Source organism: Carassius auratus, chromosome 17 (genome assembly GCF_003368295.1).
Source record: "Carassius auratus strain Wakin chromosome 17, ASM336829v1, whole genome shotgun sequence".
Taxonomy (NCBI): Eukaryota; Metazoa; Chordata; class Actinopteri; order Cypriniformes; family Cyprinidae; genus Carassius; species Carassius auratus.
Window position 1 is genome coordinate 22,913,477 of NC_039259.1, and position 20,352 is coordinate 22,933,828.

General features: G+C 33.6%; 1 protein-coding gene and 1 non-coding gene across 3 annotated transcripts in view; one reads left to right on the forward strand and one right to left on the reverse strand.

Moving 5' to 3' along the window:
• The window catches only part of LOC113117638 (synaptosomal-associated protein 25-B), a 34,826-nt gene extending 20,400 nt beyond the window's left edge, over positions 1–14,426 (forward strand). The window contains exons 4-8 of one of the 2 annotated variants that reach the window (XM_026286440.1): positions 1,545–1,593; positions 4,961–5,075; positions 10,073–10,189; positions 12,273–12,417; positions 13,604–14,426. In XM_026286440.1, coding sequence (XP_026142225.1) covers positions 1,545–1,593; positions 4,961–5,075; positions 10,073–10,189; positions 12,273–12,417; positions 13,604–13,672 — 495 coding nt within the window. In that variant the 3' untranslated portion in view covers positions 13,673–14,426. Of the gene's footprint in view, positions 1–1,544; positions 1,594–4,960; positions 5,076–5,272; positions 5,391–10,072; positions 10,190–12,272; positions 12,418–13,603 lie in introns of both variants that reach the window. The other variant, XM_026286439.1, reaches the window with a different exon arrangement.
• On the reverse strand, positions 2,909–2,991 carry trnal-uaa (transfer RNA leucine (anticodon UAA)). The gene has a single exon. It is a non-coding gene; the product is annotated as a tRNA-Leu (tRNA).
• Positions 14,427–20,352: the final 5,926 nt, after the last annotated feature.

Sequence of the window (20,352 nt, forward strand, 5' to 3'; positions counted from 1 at the left end):
TGGCCCGCTGAAGGTCAGAAATGGAGACGGTGAAATAGCACCGAATTTCCGCTCTGTGATAAAAATCAATAATGATTTCAGAGAAACTCCATCTATATGTGTTACTGATAGGGCAGCGGCGAGACAAAGGAGAGAAAACGAGTCTTTCTAGTGTCTAATAGAGATCAAACACTCTTTGACCACACGTGGAGATGAAGGATGGTGTTGAGAAAAAATGGTGTTTGCTTTGGCATTATAAAGATTAGAAACCTACATTTTAGTTTTAGTATGATAGCGAGTATAAATCATATTGTTTATTTATTTATTTATTTTCTTTGTTTTATTAAATGTTTTCTTCACCAAGGTTACATTTACATGATCAGAAAAGCAATGTATAATCGTAATTGTTTTTTTACTCCAGTCTTCATTGTCACATGATCCTTCAAAAACCATTTTAATGTGCTGATTTGGAGATCAACAAAATATTTTTTTACATTAATTAGTTATTTAAAAATAGTTTGTTTTTTTTTGCAGCAAAGTTAAAATAATTATTGTATTTAAAATCCATTTAATGCATCTTTTCTTATATATGTATATATATATATATATATATATATATATATATATATATATTTAAAAAAAAATAAAGACCCCAACTTTTGAATGGTATTGTTAGTATAATATGAAAGTTCCATTTGGGTTATTGCAGCCAAGATGCATAATATTTTTGGATTTCTATATCTTAATGATTCTTAAAAAAATAGGATCAGTACCCAGTTTTGTGAATTACATCTCGAAGTTGGTGATACAAAGTTATGAACAAATCATTTTCCCGCTTCATTTTTGCCATTGCTGGAAGAAAATCGCACACTTGGGCTGCTAATGAACTTCAAAGGTTAGCGGTGCTGAACAAATATAATGTTCCCATCAGGTTTACAGTTTCCATTATGCCATATGTCACTTTGATTAAATGCTGAGCAAATGCACATACCTATCATTATTAGTATAAAATATTTTGACATTTTGATATATTAAGCTGATAAGTGGGAATATTTTACTAAATTGAGTATTAATATTTGTTTTTCATTACATATAAAGATTCCTGTAGGTACTTGGTGCTGTGATAACAAACCTCAGCAGTGCTCAATCATCTAGTTAAAATACTGAGGTGATGTGGGATTCGGAATAAGATAATCAGCTGTTCTAGGTCAATAGAACCTGCACGTGCCTCAGAGAACTACTCACCATATTGCACACACACATGCTTTCATACCTTCAGAGTTCAATCCAGTGCTCTGTTTACGATTCTGGGTTAATTTTAGCTCCATACTGTCTGCCACCTCATTGCCTTCTTATAATTACCTGCCAGGTGAATAAAGCACTCTTGAATTTCAATAGTTGTATTAATGCTGTGCGCTAATCTGTCCTCTGCTGAAAAGCTATTTTATTCCCTACTGTGCTTTTCTCATCTTATACCTGCGTGAATCTCTTTTCTGTTCACCTGTAGGCTTCTCTCACTTGTTTATTTCCTCTTTTCTCTTGCTTTTCCATTCTTGATGGATTAGAGTAAAGATGCTGGTATCAGAACTTTGGTTATGCTGGATGAACAGGGAGGTAAGTTACGGCGTAAAACTCATGGAATCATTTAATGAGGTCATGCAGTATTTGCTTATTTTAACTTAACTGTCTATAGGCTACTCATTAAAGAAATGATCTGAAACAATTATAAACGTCAGGCAGTCATGTCAAAAGTGAAGCTTTGAGAGTCATGTGAAGAGGTAAATTGAACGATCGATGTTGCTGGTAATGACAAACAGCTTTCCTCTTCACCAGATGAAATATATCTGTACAATCCCTGGGGCGAAAGACTTTCCAGTTGACACTCAATGCTATTTTAGGATAATTAGACAAACAAACAGCTTAGACATTTATATATCAAAAAAGTAAAACTATAATTGATTTATCTATAGTAATAACATAACAACGACAAATTAAGCCTTTATAATGCTTGAGGCTTTATACGGTTGTATGTGGATAATAAGAAATTTTGAGTTCCTTTCCACATGGAAGAGAATGTTTAATTAGTCTGTCAAAACAACACACAGTCCTTCTTATAGTTGTGTTAAATTATGGATGTTGTGTTTCTCAGACTGCCTCAGGACAATCCATTTCTTACTTTAAATGATCTTGCTACCTTTCTTGCCTCCAGTTTTAGAGCAGAACAACAGCATGTCTCGTAAAGCTGTGCTCTGATTGCTGGATGTAATAGTCTCCTAGAGCTCAGAAGACTTCCAGTTAGAAGTCCACTTCAGGAGACATATAAAGAGACTTATAAAGAATGTACCTTATTTAACTAAATAACTACATAATGTCAGTTGTCTAACTCATTAAACATATTTTCAGCACTTCAAACCAACAACCTCTGGGTATCAGCCTACAGTGTTAACTGTCCCAAAAGGCATGGTACTCCATCTGTTTTATTTGCAGATAGAATATGTCATGACATAAACATTAACCAAGCACAAATTGTAATGTTTGAAATAAGCTTAATTGTCAGGAGTGGGGTTCGAACCCATAAGGACAATACATCCATTAAATCTAAAGTCCAAAACCTTAACCATTCAACCATCCTGGTTGTTTTGCGAGGAGGTAGTTGAAGTGACTGCTCCTGTAATATGGTTGCAAAGGTCTGTTTTCTGTCAATTCATGCTAGAATAGACATTAACTACCACAAGTGTGGTTTTACCCCCCAGAAAATTAGTTAATTAGAGCTTATGCCCTACACCGTAACCACTCATTCATCCTGGTGACTTTGTGGAAGTCAAACCCTCTTTATTCCTTTTAGAAGTACTTCACAATCAGTTTTAAGAAAGCTGGTATAATGAACCCTACAACTGCATTACTGTTCTACTTAAAATTCACATTTATCTACCAGGAGTGGGGATCGAACCCACGAGGACATTAGTCCATTGGATCTTAAGTCCAACGCCTTAACCACTCGGCCATCCTGGTTGCTATCTCTGGTTGTAATTATTGTATATTACGCCTTAATCAGCCATCCTCGTGACAAATCCCGCTTTATTAGTTTTAGAAGAACTTCATAATCAATTTTGACAAACCAGTTTGTTGGTAACAACCACATACAGCTGCATTACTGTTCTACATAAATTGTACATTTATTTAGCAGGAGTGGGGCTCAAACAAAATTACCTTTGTCCACTGGATCATAAGTCCATTGCTTTAACCACTTGGCCACTTACTTAAATGTCATAAATTCAGATATTGATGATAATCAGAATAATTTCGGAATCCCTGTCATGACAGACAAATTGACCTACCTGCTCTCATGTTGAGTACCATTTGCAGAAAATTAAATTGATATAGAAATAATTCTGCTACAGGGAAGGGGGATTTAAACCCACAAGGACATTTGTCTACTGGATCTTAAATCCAACACCTTAACCACTCTGCCATCCTGGTTAGTAGTTTGGAAAGGCACTCAAATAGCTCAGTGGATGCAATGCACACTAGGTCAGTCCTGGTGTTATTCTACTCAAGATGCAAAAAAGTGATGATATGCTTCATATCACTGTCAACCAATGATGAGACGAGGCCCCCACCATCTCTTTCTTGCCTCCTTCCCCCTCTTTCTTCAGTCACGCGGCTCTTGCTCATGAGATTAGCAGTATAACCCAATTAGCCATTTGGCTTGTTGTCGGTAAATGGTGGAAACCTCACACTAGACCCTGTCAGTTGTACTTAAAATAGCATAAAGAATAAAAGCTTTTATGCTAAATTAAGGACAGATGAACAGACACTTGAATCATAGTATCATATTTGCTCATTTTTATAAACTTGCAACATCTGTTGTGCTCCCCCAGGGATTTTACAGTTTTCTAAAGCCCTACAGGAATGCATATCCCTTCAGTCTGTTGTTCATTTCAGTTCATAAAGGATCAACCATGAAATTCTTCAGTTTACTTCCCTTTACCACGCAATAACTAATATTTCTGCTCCAAATTTTCTTTTGCTTTTTATTTCTGTTCTGTTTCTAATCATCTTTTTTCTTTCTCGGCATTTGCTAACGATGTTCACACATTCATAATCATCCTGACTGTTTCTTTTTTCAGTTTAGCTCAGACAGTGGTGGCTCAGTTACAGTGAGCAAGTGCCCAGTGATGCCAAGCATGCATGCCAACAACCACTGGATTCCCTTAAGGCTCAGAAGAGCATCCCTGTTACAAAATATTAGCATATGCTTTTTGATTTTAAAGGGATAGTTTACCCAAAAATAAAGTCACTCTTATGTTGTTCTGAACCTGAACCTTCTTCCACTGATTGATTATAATGTCTTATACAGTGCTGATTTTAGAGCTTGACAGCTCAAGTCTTTCCCCTTTCAATTTTATTTTGACTTTCAAAAATAAAGGTTACAAAAGGGGGTTTCCACAGCGATGCCACAGAAGAACAAGTTTTGGTTCTTCTTCTTCTTCTTTAAAAAAAGTGTGGAAAAAAAGTGTTTTCCTAGAATGAAGAATATAAAAAAAAAATCTAAAGGACCTTTTATGGAATGGAAAGGTTCTTCATGAAACTATAGATGAAAAAAATATTTTTTGTGTGTGTTTTGTGGAGGACAAAGAACTTGTGTTGGTTTGGGACAATGTAAACGACGATTTTTAATTTTGGGTGAACTATTTATTTAATTATTGCTGTAATTGATCCATATTGTCATTTGAGCATGTATTAAACAGTTAAATGCATGTGGGTTGAAAAGTCTTTTTTTATTTGTATATGTGCTCTACGTCTCATAGCCCATGTTCTTGGCATGACCTAACCTACCTAGCCACCCACTGCATCATTCAAATGTCTCACGTTTTGAGTTGATGTGTTTCTGGACAACTTAGATGTCATCTGTCATCATCGTTTGTCTGCAAGAATGCAAAGTCTCATTTCATTACTGTCACCCCTTTGTCCTGACCAGAACAACTCGAGCGTGTTGAAGATGGCATGAACCATATCAACAAAGACATGACGGAAGCTGAGAAAAGTTTAAAAGATGTAGGCAAATGCTGTGGACTTGTATGTCCCTGCGACAAGTAGGTACTGGTGAAGCGTCCAAGGCTCTCACCTGTCTGCTGCTGTCTGACTGTCTCTTGTCACTGTGAATGTTTAAGCCTCTCTCTTTCTTTTTGTCCCTCTTTCCCTCCTTGCCTTCCCTTTCTCTTTCTCTCCTTGTTGCTTTTCCGCACTCTTTATTTCTTTTGGGGGCGTAATTGACTAATGTTTAAATCAGAGCAACTGGAGCGCATCGAAGAGGGAATGGATCAGATCAATAAGGACATGAAAGAAGCAGAAAAGAATTTGACGGATCTAGGAAATCTCTGTGGTCTATGTCCATGTCCATGTAACAAGTAGGTGATGCCTGTCGCCTGCCTGCCTGCTTGCCTGCCTGAACCCGACAAATAGGAAAAAATGCACGTGGCCAGTTTACACGCTCGCTCTTGCTCGCTCTGTAGCTGCCATTTCCCCCCACTGCACTCTGCCTGGACTACTTCTCTGTGCATGGGGATGGTATTAGAGCTAAGTCCGTATGCGGTGCCACTCTTTAACCCATAGTTATAGTTGTAGGCCCTACACTCTGCCGGCTGAATGCGCAAATATGCTGGGCTCTATGCTTCACTGATCCGTTGGTCAAGGACTGTTGTTCGCAAATGTTAAGTGCCTGCTTAATATGCATGTGCTACTTTTTGAAATGCAAGCATTACACACTGCATGAACGAACTTTGTGGACCGCAGATTAGAAATTCACGCTTTATTTACTTGAGGCTGGCAGAGCTGGTTTCCTGAAAGGCAAAGCATGTCACTGCATTGGGGTAACATGGTGGTCTGTGTAACTGATTATAGTACAGCTGATTGATAATTTTGTGCTATTCATACCTTAAAGGTGGACTAAGTCATTTAGTTCTAGTCTACGAAATTTGATTGGTTAAGTGGCACTCCAAGAATGAGCATAAACTGTCCATCAGCAGTGGGACATTTCTTTGTTTGTATCCTCAATGTTCGTGTGTTACACAGACAATCAGACAGTGAGGATTTTCCAGTGACTCCATCTGCTGGTTATTTGTTCAGTGATTCATTCATAGGCACTGATGTACTCTTGAAACAAGAGACTAACAATGTGTGAGTCACTGTATGATTTTTTATGGATTTGTTCAAAAATACTGATTCATTTAGGGACAATAAAATGACTCTCTTTGAGTGAGTCACTTCATTTAAAAAAAAAACAATTCATTGATTCGTTCAGGAAGGAAACAATTGACCGAAAGTGAGTCAGTGAATCATTTTCTCAACAGATTTGTTCAAAATCACGGATTCATTCAGGAACAAAACAAGTGACTCTCTGTCATTGAGTCACTGAATCATTTACTGAAATGGTTTAAGAGTCACTGAATTGTTGGTTCATAAAAAATAAAAAATGATTCATCCAGGAACTAAACTAGGGACTGCTTTTGAGTAAGTCCTTGAATCATTTAGCTAAGTAACTAATTAACTTAGCAACCAATCCGTTCAAAAACACTGATTTAATCAGAAAAGAAAAAACTGACTACCAATATCAGAAAGCCACTGCTGATGCAGAAAACAACAGTATGAGCTTGTAGCACTGTATGGCTTCAAATACTGTATGGCTCATCCAATCAGAATTTAGTGTAGGAACTTCTTATTTTTTTAAATGGCATACAAAGATTATTTGAATAAATTATTAAATGTTTACATGGTTATATACTTTGTATAGGAAGATAAGTTAATTAAGTAATGCTTTATTTAGGAATAGACGGTCACTGTTTAACATATTTGCTCATTATGGGTGGATTCAATCTTCACTGGGAATTTTGTAATCAACTTTAAAATGATTTGTTATTTAAAAGGAAAAAATGACTTTGTGTACCCTTAAACCTCGTAAATGTACAAGCTCATTCAATCAAGTTTTCAACAGTATCAAAGTGGGCACAGACATTGGTTCTTATTATTCTCTGTTTCATGAGTTGCAAATATTATGCTAATAATATTCTGTGTGACCAACTCTTGCATAATGGCGCAAGCACTGCATAAATACTCATGTGAGCAACTGTCACTGGCTGAAAAGTGTTGAACCGTCATCAACGGTAATGCAGGCCATCGTCAAACGCCAGTTGTTTGATCAAGTATTTATGAATGTTAACTATTGGGTAGATGCTTATTCCTTTTATGTATTTGGGGTTGAAGTAATCAAAATGTAACGGAGCAAAACAGTAAATTGCTTTATTTATTTATTTTTACTTTTAAAGTCAACATGAAAGGAACGCGTGTGTAATGAATATCCAGTGGGAAAATGTTGAGTGGGAGCTTGATTTTATGCATCAGAAATTGATTAGGTTGGGAAACTGGTCTTTTTATGACAGGTGACTTGATTAGAGGGCTTGTAAGCCGAAAAGAAATGTCATTTCAAGGGTGATGCAAGTTATTACATTTAATGAAAGATAATTTATCATGCACAGTACTACAAGAACGTGTATTAAGAAGGTAAACAAGGTCAATTTTGATTTCATGTTGACTTTAAAGCATGCGCAGATTAATGTAAAGGAGATTTTGACTAACCTTAGTACTTTTATTAATGTTTCTTTTTAAAAACACGCACCTGTGTCCATAAGGATTAAGGTCATGGTTGAGTCTCACTGCCTCTGGTCAGAGCTTTTAATATCAACTCCTGTAGTCACAATGGCAGTGGCATAAGGCGATGAGTACCATAAAATATCCATATACTGTAGAAACAGCCCTATCTTACATAAAAGGTTGAAATGAAAGGTGATAGCTTATAGGAAATCACCTGCATTGCTTAGAGAGTTGCTGTGAGCTTTGTTCAGACAAGCAGAAAAATAATCTTATTTTTTAGGTACGTTTGTATCTGGACCTCAAACCTTTTAAAAACAAGTTTTGAAAAGCCCCATTCAAATCACAGTCATATATTGTTTCAAATCAGATTTTAAAATGTGTTTAGTACACATGAGTACCAAAGGAGATGAAGCAAAACTTTCCAAAAAAATATTGGGATGTCGTTGTGGGTAAACGTTTTTGGGCCCTGTGAGGGGGAATTACTAAGGTCCATTATGGTACAGCCTTCTCAAAGAACCTGTGAGAGGGTGGGCTCACCAATAAAACATACATATATGCTGGTCCTCTTGAATTTTTGCAACATTTCTCAGTTTAGTGTTAGAAATTCTCTTGAGATAATGTAACAGTTAAAGGGATCGTTCACACCAGCATGAATGTTATGTCATACTCACCCTCATGTTGTTTCAAACCTGTATGAGTTTCCATCTGTGGAACACAAAATAAACTGTTTCTATTCATTTTAAATCAGTGGCAGTATTATTTATGTACTGTTATAGTATGTATTACAATATATTTGATTAGCTTTTATTTATTTATCTAATTTTAAGTTTTAGTCATTTTTTTTATTAAGCTTTAATTTATTTTCATGTCAGTTTTTATTTTAGTACTTAAACTTATTACTTATAATATTTTATATATAATAATTTTATATATATTATACATTTGATTTTAATATAAGCCTTTCATTAGTATTTATTTTTTAATTTTGCCTTTATTTTATTTAAAGATTATTAAGGCGAGACACTGCAGGTGAATAGGGCAAAAAAAAAAAAAAAAAAAAAAAAACTAATAGTTATCACCTTACTTACCCAGTTGATTGATTGCATTGATTATTGCAAAAAAAAAATTGTATTACAGGTTTTCAAATATGTTATGTTTAAATATGCAAATGAGGCATTATTTAATGAAATATGTGCTAATTTGCATAAATGTCTAGTACAAAAATCTGAACACTAGATGAAGTCAGTTTCAAAATTCTAATTTCAATCAAATTTTTTTTGACAATTAGAGTCAAATCTTTTTAAAGAGGGGATTCTGGTTATCTTTTTTTGTCACTCAATAATTCAGAAAATACTTTGAACAGCCAGAAAACAATATATTTTCACAATTTTGGGGGGAATAAAATGTTGTATATAATCAAGGAAAATATATATGAACAAATCCCTCTGTAAAAACCTTCAGAATATAGACAGGAATAAAAATGTCAAGTTTGGTGTGTGTAAGTGCTACTGAAGTGGAGATTTATGGCTCAGTGTTGAAGGCAAATATGTATTGTAATTGAAATCTATTGACACAAACAGATAAAGTGCTATAAAAGAAACACTTAACAGTGTCTTTTGGATGTTTTCCTTCCACTAGTTTGAAAATGCACTTTATGAAAAACCAAAAAGCCCAAAATCTCAAAATTGACAGGTGCTTGAAAAAAAAGTGTTTTTGCCTGCAGTGTCTCATCTTAATTATTTATTTTTGTTTATTGAACAATAACAGCAGTTATAAGGACAAAAAAAAATTCTTATGTGTTCCACTGAAGACAGAAGTTTGAAATTACATGAAGATGAGTAAATGGTGGCAGAATTTAAAAAAAATGGTATGTCTTTAAGTTACTATTGTGACTGTTACATACTGGATATTGACTATCTGAACAAGCAGGCCCGATTTCATCACTTACAGAATCACTTACTAAAGATTGCATTTGAAAAGTGGGTGCAGTGTGAACAAAGTCTTAGACCTTTACTGTATGCTAACTGCTGTATGATAACATGCTGTATCTACATGTTTAATCGAACAGACTTTAGACATTTGGAATGTTCTCACTGAGAACATGTTACTTCTGAATGCTTCTCTTTGTCTCTTCACCTTGATAATTGTTGTGAACCTCCTCTAATTAACTGTCACATCTCCATCAGTGTCAATGTAATTGTCTGTCACACCCCACTGTACGTGACATGTGTACGTTAGTTCCAGGAAAGTGTTGTTCATTTATTCATGAGCACCTTTAATGCATGTAATTCCATAACATGCAGTTAATCCTGACCACCGTTTCCTGTCTTAAGTGTTCTCTATCTGCATGTAGTTCCTGTCAGTGCATGTTTAGTGCTTTATAGTGGTACTGAACACTGTTCGTCTTCTCACACTGTCCTTCTCACTTCCTGTGGTTGTTCAGGCTGAAAGGTGGTGGCCAGTCATGGGGTAATAACCAGGATGGGGTGGTGTCCAGCCAGCCGGCCCGTGTGGTTGATGAACGTGAGCAGATGGCCATCAGCGGAGGATTCATCCGCAGGTCAGTTACTTAGGAGAGATTACTGCAAATACAGAAGAGTTCGGTGGACTTTGGTGAGTAGACTTTTGAGGTTGTCCTTTTCTTATCTTTTGACAAATTATATAAATTTTAAATTTTACTTTATAACCTTGTTGTTAACCAACATCATGAATTTGATTCCAACTGGGAAAAATGTATACCAATGTATGTAGTCTGTTGTCACACCAGTTTTTAGTATGGAAATGCATAATAATAACAACAATCATATATAATTATAATATTTAATTATTTAAAATGTATTATTATATTTTAATTCATTAATTTAATGTGACGAAATACTCAGATATTATTTAAATTGTAAAGTAATACATCAGGTAATATTTGTTGTACTGCCTTATATATGAAGTGTTACTGTCTTATATAATATATTAAAATTCATTAAGACTTCTTTGCATTGCAACATAATTTTCAAGACAATTAAGCAAATCACTAGTTTGTAGTATGCTACAGTAATGCAAAACTGTATTTTTATTATTATTATTATTATTATTATTGTTATTATTATTATTATTAATGGTAATGTTGGTAAAATCTTGTTCATTAATGTAATCCAAAAATAATTATATATTTTTAAATTGTAACATATAATTGTATTAATTACTGTATCAGTGTGATATGTAGTGTACACTGTAAAATGATTTTTCAAAGTTGTAAATAAAACAAAGATTATTGCAGAGTATTTGATTTAAGAAGATACTTTTTCTTTTTTTTTCTACCTCAGATTTTCTCATTTAATTCAATACAGACTTGTCATTAATTATGAAATTTACTATCAGCTTCTGAGAATTCTCAGGTTTATTTTAGGTACAATGCAAGAAAAAAAATGAAACTAAAGAGTTTTAGAGAAGATGAAAGCAGCAGAAATATTCCAAAATATTTGGTATCAAAATAAAATCGTGATATAAATTCTTGGTGTTTACTATTGCTATTTGTTGCTATGGTTACAGGCATCACCTGCCAATTAGAGCAGTGTATTGACTTCAGTTACCTGTTAGTACAGACATTTTTCGATCATTAGCTCTTGTCTGCTGTTGTGTGGACAGATCAATTTGAGCGACATGTTAAATACCCTTGTCAGTTCCAAACTCTGACTGTATGAGCGAAAGCTAATTATGTTGCGGTTGTTTTCATCTGTCTAGTGTATTAGCAGTAAGTAACTCTGTTATTGTCTGTTGAAGACGAATGTCCGCTCTGTGCCAGACTGTAGCTTCAGGCACGTCAGGAATGGTCATGAAACCACTGAGCTGTTGTTGGTCTGCTGTCTCAAAATATCCCGTCAGTCCGCAAACAAAATGAAATGTTTAGCTAGAGTCCATATACAACTTAATTGTTTTAGACAGTTGTTCTAGTCATTCTCGTGTAGACAGATCCTTGGCTTAGGTAATGTGAGTAAACAGAATCGCCCACTGTATTATCACGTGCTTAATGTCCTTTTTCTGTCCTGAAAACCTTTCAGACTATGGATGCATGTTTCCGCAACAGAATAAAAAAAATTTAAGAGCTAACTGTGAAATTTTATCTCACAATTCGGACCTTATATCATGCAATAAAAAAATAAAAAAATAAATAAAAACTTGGAATTGTGCGATAAAATGTCACAATTTTTTTCTCATTACTGAGTTTAATTAACTCAGTTCTAAAACAATTCTGAGATAACATAAAAAAACCATCATAATTGCATAGTATAAAGCATAAAATAAAAAGTCAAAAATACCTTCTTTTTTTTCTATCTATGACAAGGCTTCCATATTGGACAGATTAGGATTACTATGAAATCAAATATTACTTTTATTACTTTTTATTACGTTTGTGATTCATTAGTGCATGTTAGTTCACAGGGAAAAAAAAGGGTTTTAAAATCTTTTCCTGTCTATTTCATAATGCTTTATGTCACATTATGGAAGTAAAATGGGTTGTGAATGCATTTCTATGTTGACTTTGATGTAAAAATCATCCTGAGGATATTGTGTCCATCTCAATCAGTGCTCTCAATAAACCCAGTCTGTTTTTTGTTTTTTTCTTTTGTTTGTTTTTTTGTCTTCAGGGTAACAAATGACGCACGAGAGAATGAAATGGATGAGAATTTGGAGCAGGTGGGAAGTATCATCGGTAACCTCCGCCACATGGCTCTCGACATGGGCAATGAGATCGACACCCAGAACCGTCAAATCGACAGGATTATGGACATGGTAAGATCATGATACTGTAATATTGGAGAAATTATTCCTCAACACAAGAGCATCAATAGAGACTGCAAACTCTGTCATGAGATAAGAGCTTCTAATCATACCACAAGATGCTTGATTGTGCTTGTAATGTCACATCCCACTGCAAAAATACCTTCTGAGATCAATATTTGTTTGGAATAGAGCAATTATGAATTTTGGATCATAAATGCATTTTATAAGGGCATCTGTATTCATCATTATTGTGCATTTTTATTGCTATTTCTCACTCAGAAGATTAGTTTTCAATCTGGTATCTTCAACAAATTTCCAAGGGGGCTGCAGCATGAAATTGATTAAATTAATATATTAATTATTTATTTAAATAATTACAATTAATATATTATAATGAATATAATAAATATAATTGTTAATGTTAATGCTAATGTAACATAATGCTAAGAAAAAATTAATAATATTTTTTCTTCTCAACTTGATTCTAGGATTTCAGTTAATATATTACTATAAACATAATTAATATTATTATTCATATTAATATATTAAAGTAGTCTAACTCCATTAAAATACTAAAAAAACTAAAATCAAGTTAGTTTTCTTTTCAATAAATATTAATTTTACTGACCAGCAGTTCATGAAGCTTCATAAATTACCAAATGAATTGTGATTCTCCTTCAGGGCTTAAATAAATACATAACTATGAATCAGTAATAAAATATAATATGTTAAGATATTAAAATAAATTATATTTATTATTCATTAATTGAATAACAGGTATAAAAGTTCTGGAATCACAAAATTAATCATTTTAAATTATTAATAAATATTAAGACAATCAAGCATGACCAATTTTCAGCACTATAAAGCATATATATATATCATAAATAATAATAATCATCATTATTTTTTTCTTATTAATTTAATCTGACAGTACTCCAATATTATAAAGTAAAACCTGTAAAGTAATATATCAGGTAGCATTTGTTGCACTTTCTTATATATTCAAATCATTATTTTCATGACAATCAATCACAATATAATACAATAAGAAATGTATATATTGTTTACATTTTAAAGTAATAAACTAGGTAATATTTGTTGTAATATTTTACTAATTTTAACAAAAACATATTTGATAAATTACTGTATTAAAACACTTATTGTATCTGTATCTATTATTTTTGTCTTCTAGGCCGATTCTAACAAAACCAGGATCGACGAAGCCAACCAGCGCGCCACAAAGATGTTGGGCAGCGGCTAAACCCCTGCGAGAAGTGCTTTGGCTTCCTCTCCCCTCCCCGCTGTATACCTGCAACAGTGCACGTGTGCTTTTCACCCGACCGGTTTGCACTCATGCACTTATCAGCCCCTCTACGCTCTATCTAGGAAGTGTCGTTGTGCGTCTGTCTTGACTGATAGTCTAGTAAATGGTCACATTTACTCTGTATCTTTCTCTCCAAAGGTTAAATGTACATTTTTGCATATTTGATGGCTAGAGCTCACGTGAAGTTTCTTCTTCTTCTTTTTGTTGGTTTCTTTATGTTTTTTAAAGTGTATATTTATTAAATATACATATACACACATTTTTAGGATGAAGTTTCTTAAAGGTTTTCAGTCATCTGTGTGTCCATGCTCTGTGTTTTACTCGATGTAAGCCATGCTTCATATTCAGATGTAGCGAGACAGGAGACGAATTAGACTGTGAGGTGCAGGAGATCACATGACCGATTGCTTATCTTAGCCTGCCATTTTGTAATCGCCTTTAGACAGTGTTCAGCAATGATTATTCCACCTAAAGTGGTCAACATATGTACTGTAAACAGCTTGTCACTTTCACGTATTCTTACCTGCGTCGTTCACTAAGTGTAGACATTACCATACAGCATGGGCATGTATATGCATTCGGTTTGAAGCAACATCACGATAGTGCCACTTTTTATTTCTATACATCTGCAAAATGTGTCAGTTGATGTAAAATTGGAATTAAATGCCAATAAAAACTAAATAAACCTGAATCTATTGTTTTCTGCATCGGTTCTTTTGTGTGATGTTTCGTATCTGATTTAATATCTTCCCAATGCAGAGACAATAGCAAGTGTTTGCTGTTGATTCATGAGTGTTAGAGTAGCTGTGTGCTGTGCTAACCCAGATCCTCTTTGAACCAGGGGCTTTACGTGGATTATGCCTGGCAACGTCACTAAGTACTTCCAAATGCTGATAACACAAATACACACACACTGGTGCAATACATTCAAAATGGATAAACACAAACAAATGTAAACCTGGGTGTTAGGGGACGGCTGGCCAATCGTGATTATTGAAGTCAGCTGCCAATAATGTACAGCAACATTATTAACAGGCTGGAAAAATGTCAATTATGTGAGAAGATTACACAGCATAATGGACAGGTCATAGTAAACAAGGCTTAATATATTGGTTAAAACATTAAACTAAAAATTTTTAAATAATTAGTTATATTACAAATTAATTAATTATGTATACAATTATATATAACAGCTTAATTATGTGCACATGGGGTGAATTTTGAACAGATGTTGCTTGTGTAGTGCACTAATTTCTAACCATATAATATACTTGAAAAAAAAGGTTTCCCTTATACATTTAAAAAAAAAAATAAATAAATAAATAAATAAAAAGTTTAAATCTGCTTTTCATATGGTCACATTTTCTAAAAGCAACAAACACTTCTCTAAAAATAATTTAAATAATAAAATAGTAATAATAACGTGTATGTATATATATATATATATATATATATATATATATATATATATATATATATATATATATATATATATATATATTTCTTTATTTCTTTATTTTTATTTTATTTTTTGTATTTTCTGGCTCGCTTTACTGATTGCATTAATTGTTATGGGTATGGTGATTTTTTTTCTGGTTTGTACGTAACAAAAACCATCACATTTAACATTAAGGTCTTTTTTAAGTTTTTATTTATAGTAAACTAAATTAAACGTTGACTCACAAAATGTTTTTACTATTATCCTAAATGAAAAATTCTGTCATATTACAGCTAATTTTGCTTTTGCTTATGGTGAAATGAAGTTGTTTAAAGCCAAATTAAATAAATATATATTATATTGACCTAACATGTTGGCCTGTGATTAACCCCTTATCTGTCACACCGTCCCGAATACGGGACACCTACGGTTACCTCACTATATTACAATCAAATCTAATCAAATCTTGACAAACTATATATCGTTGGAAAGGTCTAAGACTCCCAAATATATATTTTACCAATGTTTTTTGTTAAAAAATGATGTAGGAAAAGTAATAGATTCATTTATGACAAGAGTGCACCCTAAAAAATCTAAATTATAAAAGGAGTTTTGACCTTTGTTTAAAAAAAGACTTATTCGTTGCCTTTTTCTCTGTCACATTTTAGAAATCATCAGAAGTTGAAAACTTCAAATTGCAAAATTCATCCTTTAAAACCCATTTTAAAATCAGACATTGCATTACTATGTGAATGGTACCTCAATATCATGTTACAAAATGTTTTCAGTCATGAATTATAAAAATGTAGGTTTGTACCATGCACATTCAAGTCTATCTTCAAAGAAAATATAATGATTGGTTGTTTTTGCAATTGTATGAATGAATTATATAGAATTAATGAAATAAAAAAGTTTTTTTGTTTGTTTTAGAATAATTGGTATAGTCTTTTTTGCAATTTCCCTTAAATTATTAAAATATCACTGTCCAGGAAGTGACAAACTTTTTGGTTGGAAAACAGCACAAAGGTCAGTAAGTTTTAGATTTGATTAATTATTTTTGTTGATTTTTGTGGCTATTAGATGGTTTGTCTCATCTGAAAACATTAAAACATTTGATAAAATTGCATTCTTTCAATTTCAAAGCTTTTAAAAATGTTTTAAATTACCCTCCTATACACCAATTTTCAGTCCCTCACTGAGAAATTACTAATATCAGCTCTGTATTTTATTCCTATTCAGAAATTTTATTACATATTGCATTTCTGTTCTTTTCTGAAAGCACCCTAGAAATACTTCTTACAACAAGAGCATATTCATGTTACAGAGTTCAAAATGTTCAGTGGTCCAGAAACATGGTCTCACTTTTGATACTATTAAACAACCAGGCTGAGAAGCAAATCAACCAAAATATAAATCCAGAAATATGAATCCATTTTTGTTTTTCTCTTTGTTGTGGAGAAGCACAATGCTGCTCTCATCAGATGGAGATAATGTCCTCTGTTGTCCAAGCTGAAAGAGATGTTCTCAAGCGTAGCCTGAGTCCTGACTTTCACATGACACACTTGTCGCACATCCTCAAAAGCAAAACACACAAGAAAGCATCATCAGCCAAGACTGCAATATCTTTCTGCTCTTATCTGAGACGTGCTTCTTACTGCTCTGGCAATCTCTTGATGATTTTCTTCTGCCACATTTGTGGAAATGCATTTGGCAGATATGCATCAGTGACTTCTAGATGTACACTGATACAGTATTTTACACTGCTGAGTTAGAAAACGGTGAGTAGAGGATGCTGAATGAGTTCATATGAGTACAATAATCAAGAGGTTCCATTTTCATTTCTGGAAACTGAATGGACATTATTAAAAGCCTCTAAAGAGCTTGTGAAATCCCTTGACAAAAGCACAGCTTCCTTTGTGTTGACAAATTTCCGTTGGAAAATAGTTGTTTATTATATAGTCAATTTAAGTCACAGCCACTCCGCAAAAGACATCTTATTCTTAATGATTAACTAGACTGTTAGTATATTTTAAAAAAATACATTTTGTATGCTTAAATTCAACATACAATCTATGAATAGAATTATTTATATTAATAATTAATTTTAATATTCATATTATATAATAAAATCGTATTTTATATGTTATAGTTTAATTATTTTGTTGATTTCTTTTCAGGAAAACAAGTAAAAATGTATAACATATTAATAATTGTATAATAATAATAATAATAATAATAATAATAATAATAATATTTTTATTAATAATATAATAAAACAAAATAAAACATGCATTGGATAGGCTATTTGTAACTTTCTAATCAAAAGCAGGCAGTGTTTACATAAAAAAATATTCTCATTAAAGTAAGCAGTTTATCATTTTTAAATGCATATCTGCAGTGTTGGGCAAGTTACTTTTAAAAAGTAATTAGTTACAGTTACTAGTTACTTCTTCCAAAAAGTAACTAAATTAGTAACTCAGTTACACATTTTTTAAAGTAACTAGTTACTTAAGAAAGTAACTATTGCGTTACTTTCAAGTAAAATTAAATTTTAAATGCTCAAACGTGACCCCACCTCTACCCCTCTTTAAAGGAACTTAAAATACATGTGCATGTTCAATTATTTATGATAAATCTGAATATTATAATGAAATGGACACTTAATACAATACATTATTAACAGAAACATGAAACATTGTACACACATCTAAAAAAAAAAGTTGCTGTGGGACAAAGTGAGACTAGCCTCCAATCAAATGGCATGTATGTAGATATTATGTTTATATAGTGGATCAATGCAAATAACACGATAGATTTTTGGGAACTTTTGATATTTCCTTTATTGTTTCTTTAATTTCTTGAAGGAAAAAGTAATGTATATACTTCCATTTAGAGAAGGCTACTTTTGGATTATTTGGGCTCGTCGCCATACCTGTCTCTGGTTGACTGACTGGCTTGTGTTGTTCGTTGTGTGTCCTGTCCTGTCCGATGATGGGTCGTTCGCGAATGAGCGTTAGTGATGATGGATCGACTCGTTCGCGAATGAGCTTTTGATGAGTCGTTCGCGATTCGCGAATGAGCCGACTCTAAGAGCCGGCTTTTTTAGTTGAACTTCGGGAGCTGGCTCGCATATCTGAAGAGCCAACTCTATTTTTTCAAATTTTAGCCTATAGAAATTAAAATATTATGTAATAAAAATTGAAATATTATAGTCAAAGTCATTTAAAGAGCCGTTGTGAGCCAAAGAGCCGGCTCTTTTCAGTGAGCTGAGTCAAAAGAGCCGAATTCCCATCACTACTATGCGTGCTTTCGAAAACCCGCCCAACTCTACCTCTGATTGGCTTACAATGAAATTTTACTCTACCTCAGCCAATCGTCAGCATTTATGCGCTTGTCTCGTGCTCTGCCCACTAACCAAGGAAGAACAGTAAAAAAAAGTATTTGCCTCTCGCTCAGAGATCTAGTTGGTCTGATGAAAAAAAAAACAGCTTCATCATCAGTTATAGTAACGCGCCGCATTTTTTGGCAGTAACGTAACGGCGTTATTAAGATGAGAAGAGTAATCATTAGATTACTCGTTACTGGGAAAAGTAATGCCGTTAGTAACGCCGTTATTTATAACGCCGTTATTCCCATCACTGCATATCTGCATATTTTGTGCTCAATATAGTTTTACTTTTTTTAAGGTTTACTTTTAGCTTACATAAAATATGTTTTACGTCTTTATTGTTCTCATGGAGTTTATAATAGATGTTTGTGAACATTTTTTCTTGGTTACAAGGGCAATGTTTTATTTTATTTTTTGCAAACATTATTATTTTTTTAAACAACAAACAGTGTTTTTGTGCTGATGTTTTAAGAAAGATATTAAGTAACTTTGAATGAGCATTCTGTAAACCTTACTATTGTTTGACCAGACCTTTAAGTCAACCGTTCCAGAACATTCTGAGGTAGATGGCCTCAAAAATTACACACAAAGACTAAAAGCCACAAAACTCCACGTGAAATGCATTTCACAGTCTCTTTAAATGCATTAGCAGATTCATTTTCTTAATATTCTTAATTGCGTATCTGCCAGGGATTTCTAGCCTATTTTAACGCTCCCGCTCCCTTTTTTCCACCTGTTCTCGATAACCTTATTTAGCTTGTGAAGCAGATGGGATGTGACAATTCTTTGATACATAATTGGCTCTTCAGCGCAGGTGCTGATTGAACTGGATCATTATTCAGCGATTGACACCCACTCTCAGTCTCACACCCTCTCTTCTGAGTCACAGCCCTCTGCTGGCCTGTTCTTCTTCATCCCCAACCCAGCTCCTCCTCATCCTCTGTTCACGCTTCTGTACACACACCGTCTCCAGCGTCCTTTAGCCAGAACCCATTAACAAACACTGACAGCAGCTCCAAAGGCTCTCTAACTCTGACTCACTGGCTTTTTGTGATAGTCTGAATGCATTTGTACATCAGATATTATTTGAATAATCATCTGAATACATATTGTACACATAGTATCCCTACTTGTAAAGCTTACTATAAACACTGTTGTGATGGACACGTTAGTTCATCTCTTCAGGGTTCATATTTATTCACTTTGACAATCGAGTGATGTATGGGCAAGAGCGAGGATGTGTGGGGGAAGGGAAATGTGAATTGCATAACCTCCGAGCTCAGTCTTAGCATTAAGAAGAGGAAGAGGAGAAGGAAAGAGTCTCCATTTACTCTTTAACTTTATATTGAAACGTGGAAAAATTCTAAATAAGCTACAACCAGAGGTGTGGAAACAGGATGACTGGGACAACCATGTAGGATACTTGTACAAAGAGCAAATACGTGGTTCCAAAGTGCAAATTATATTCACAGTACCAAAATAAACTACACTTTAGCTCCTCCCACCACGAAAAAGGTCAATAAACGCAGAAAGGGTCAATAAATGCAGAATAAAAAGACATATGCATTGGAGAAGATACTTGCTATATAGTGAATTACGTTAATGTTCATTATTATTTATTGTTGTAAAATTAATGAATAACATAAACAATTTTCATTTTCATCAACATTTTCATAAAGGGTATGTGTTTGCAGATGAGATATGTTAGTGTAGACTGACAGCTAGTGGTCAAAGAGGAGCAGTTAGCTACTAACTAAGCAGCTTCTTAATGTTTCATTTACAAGCACAATA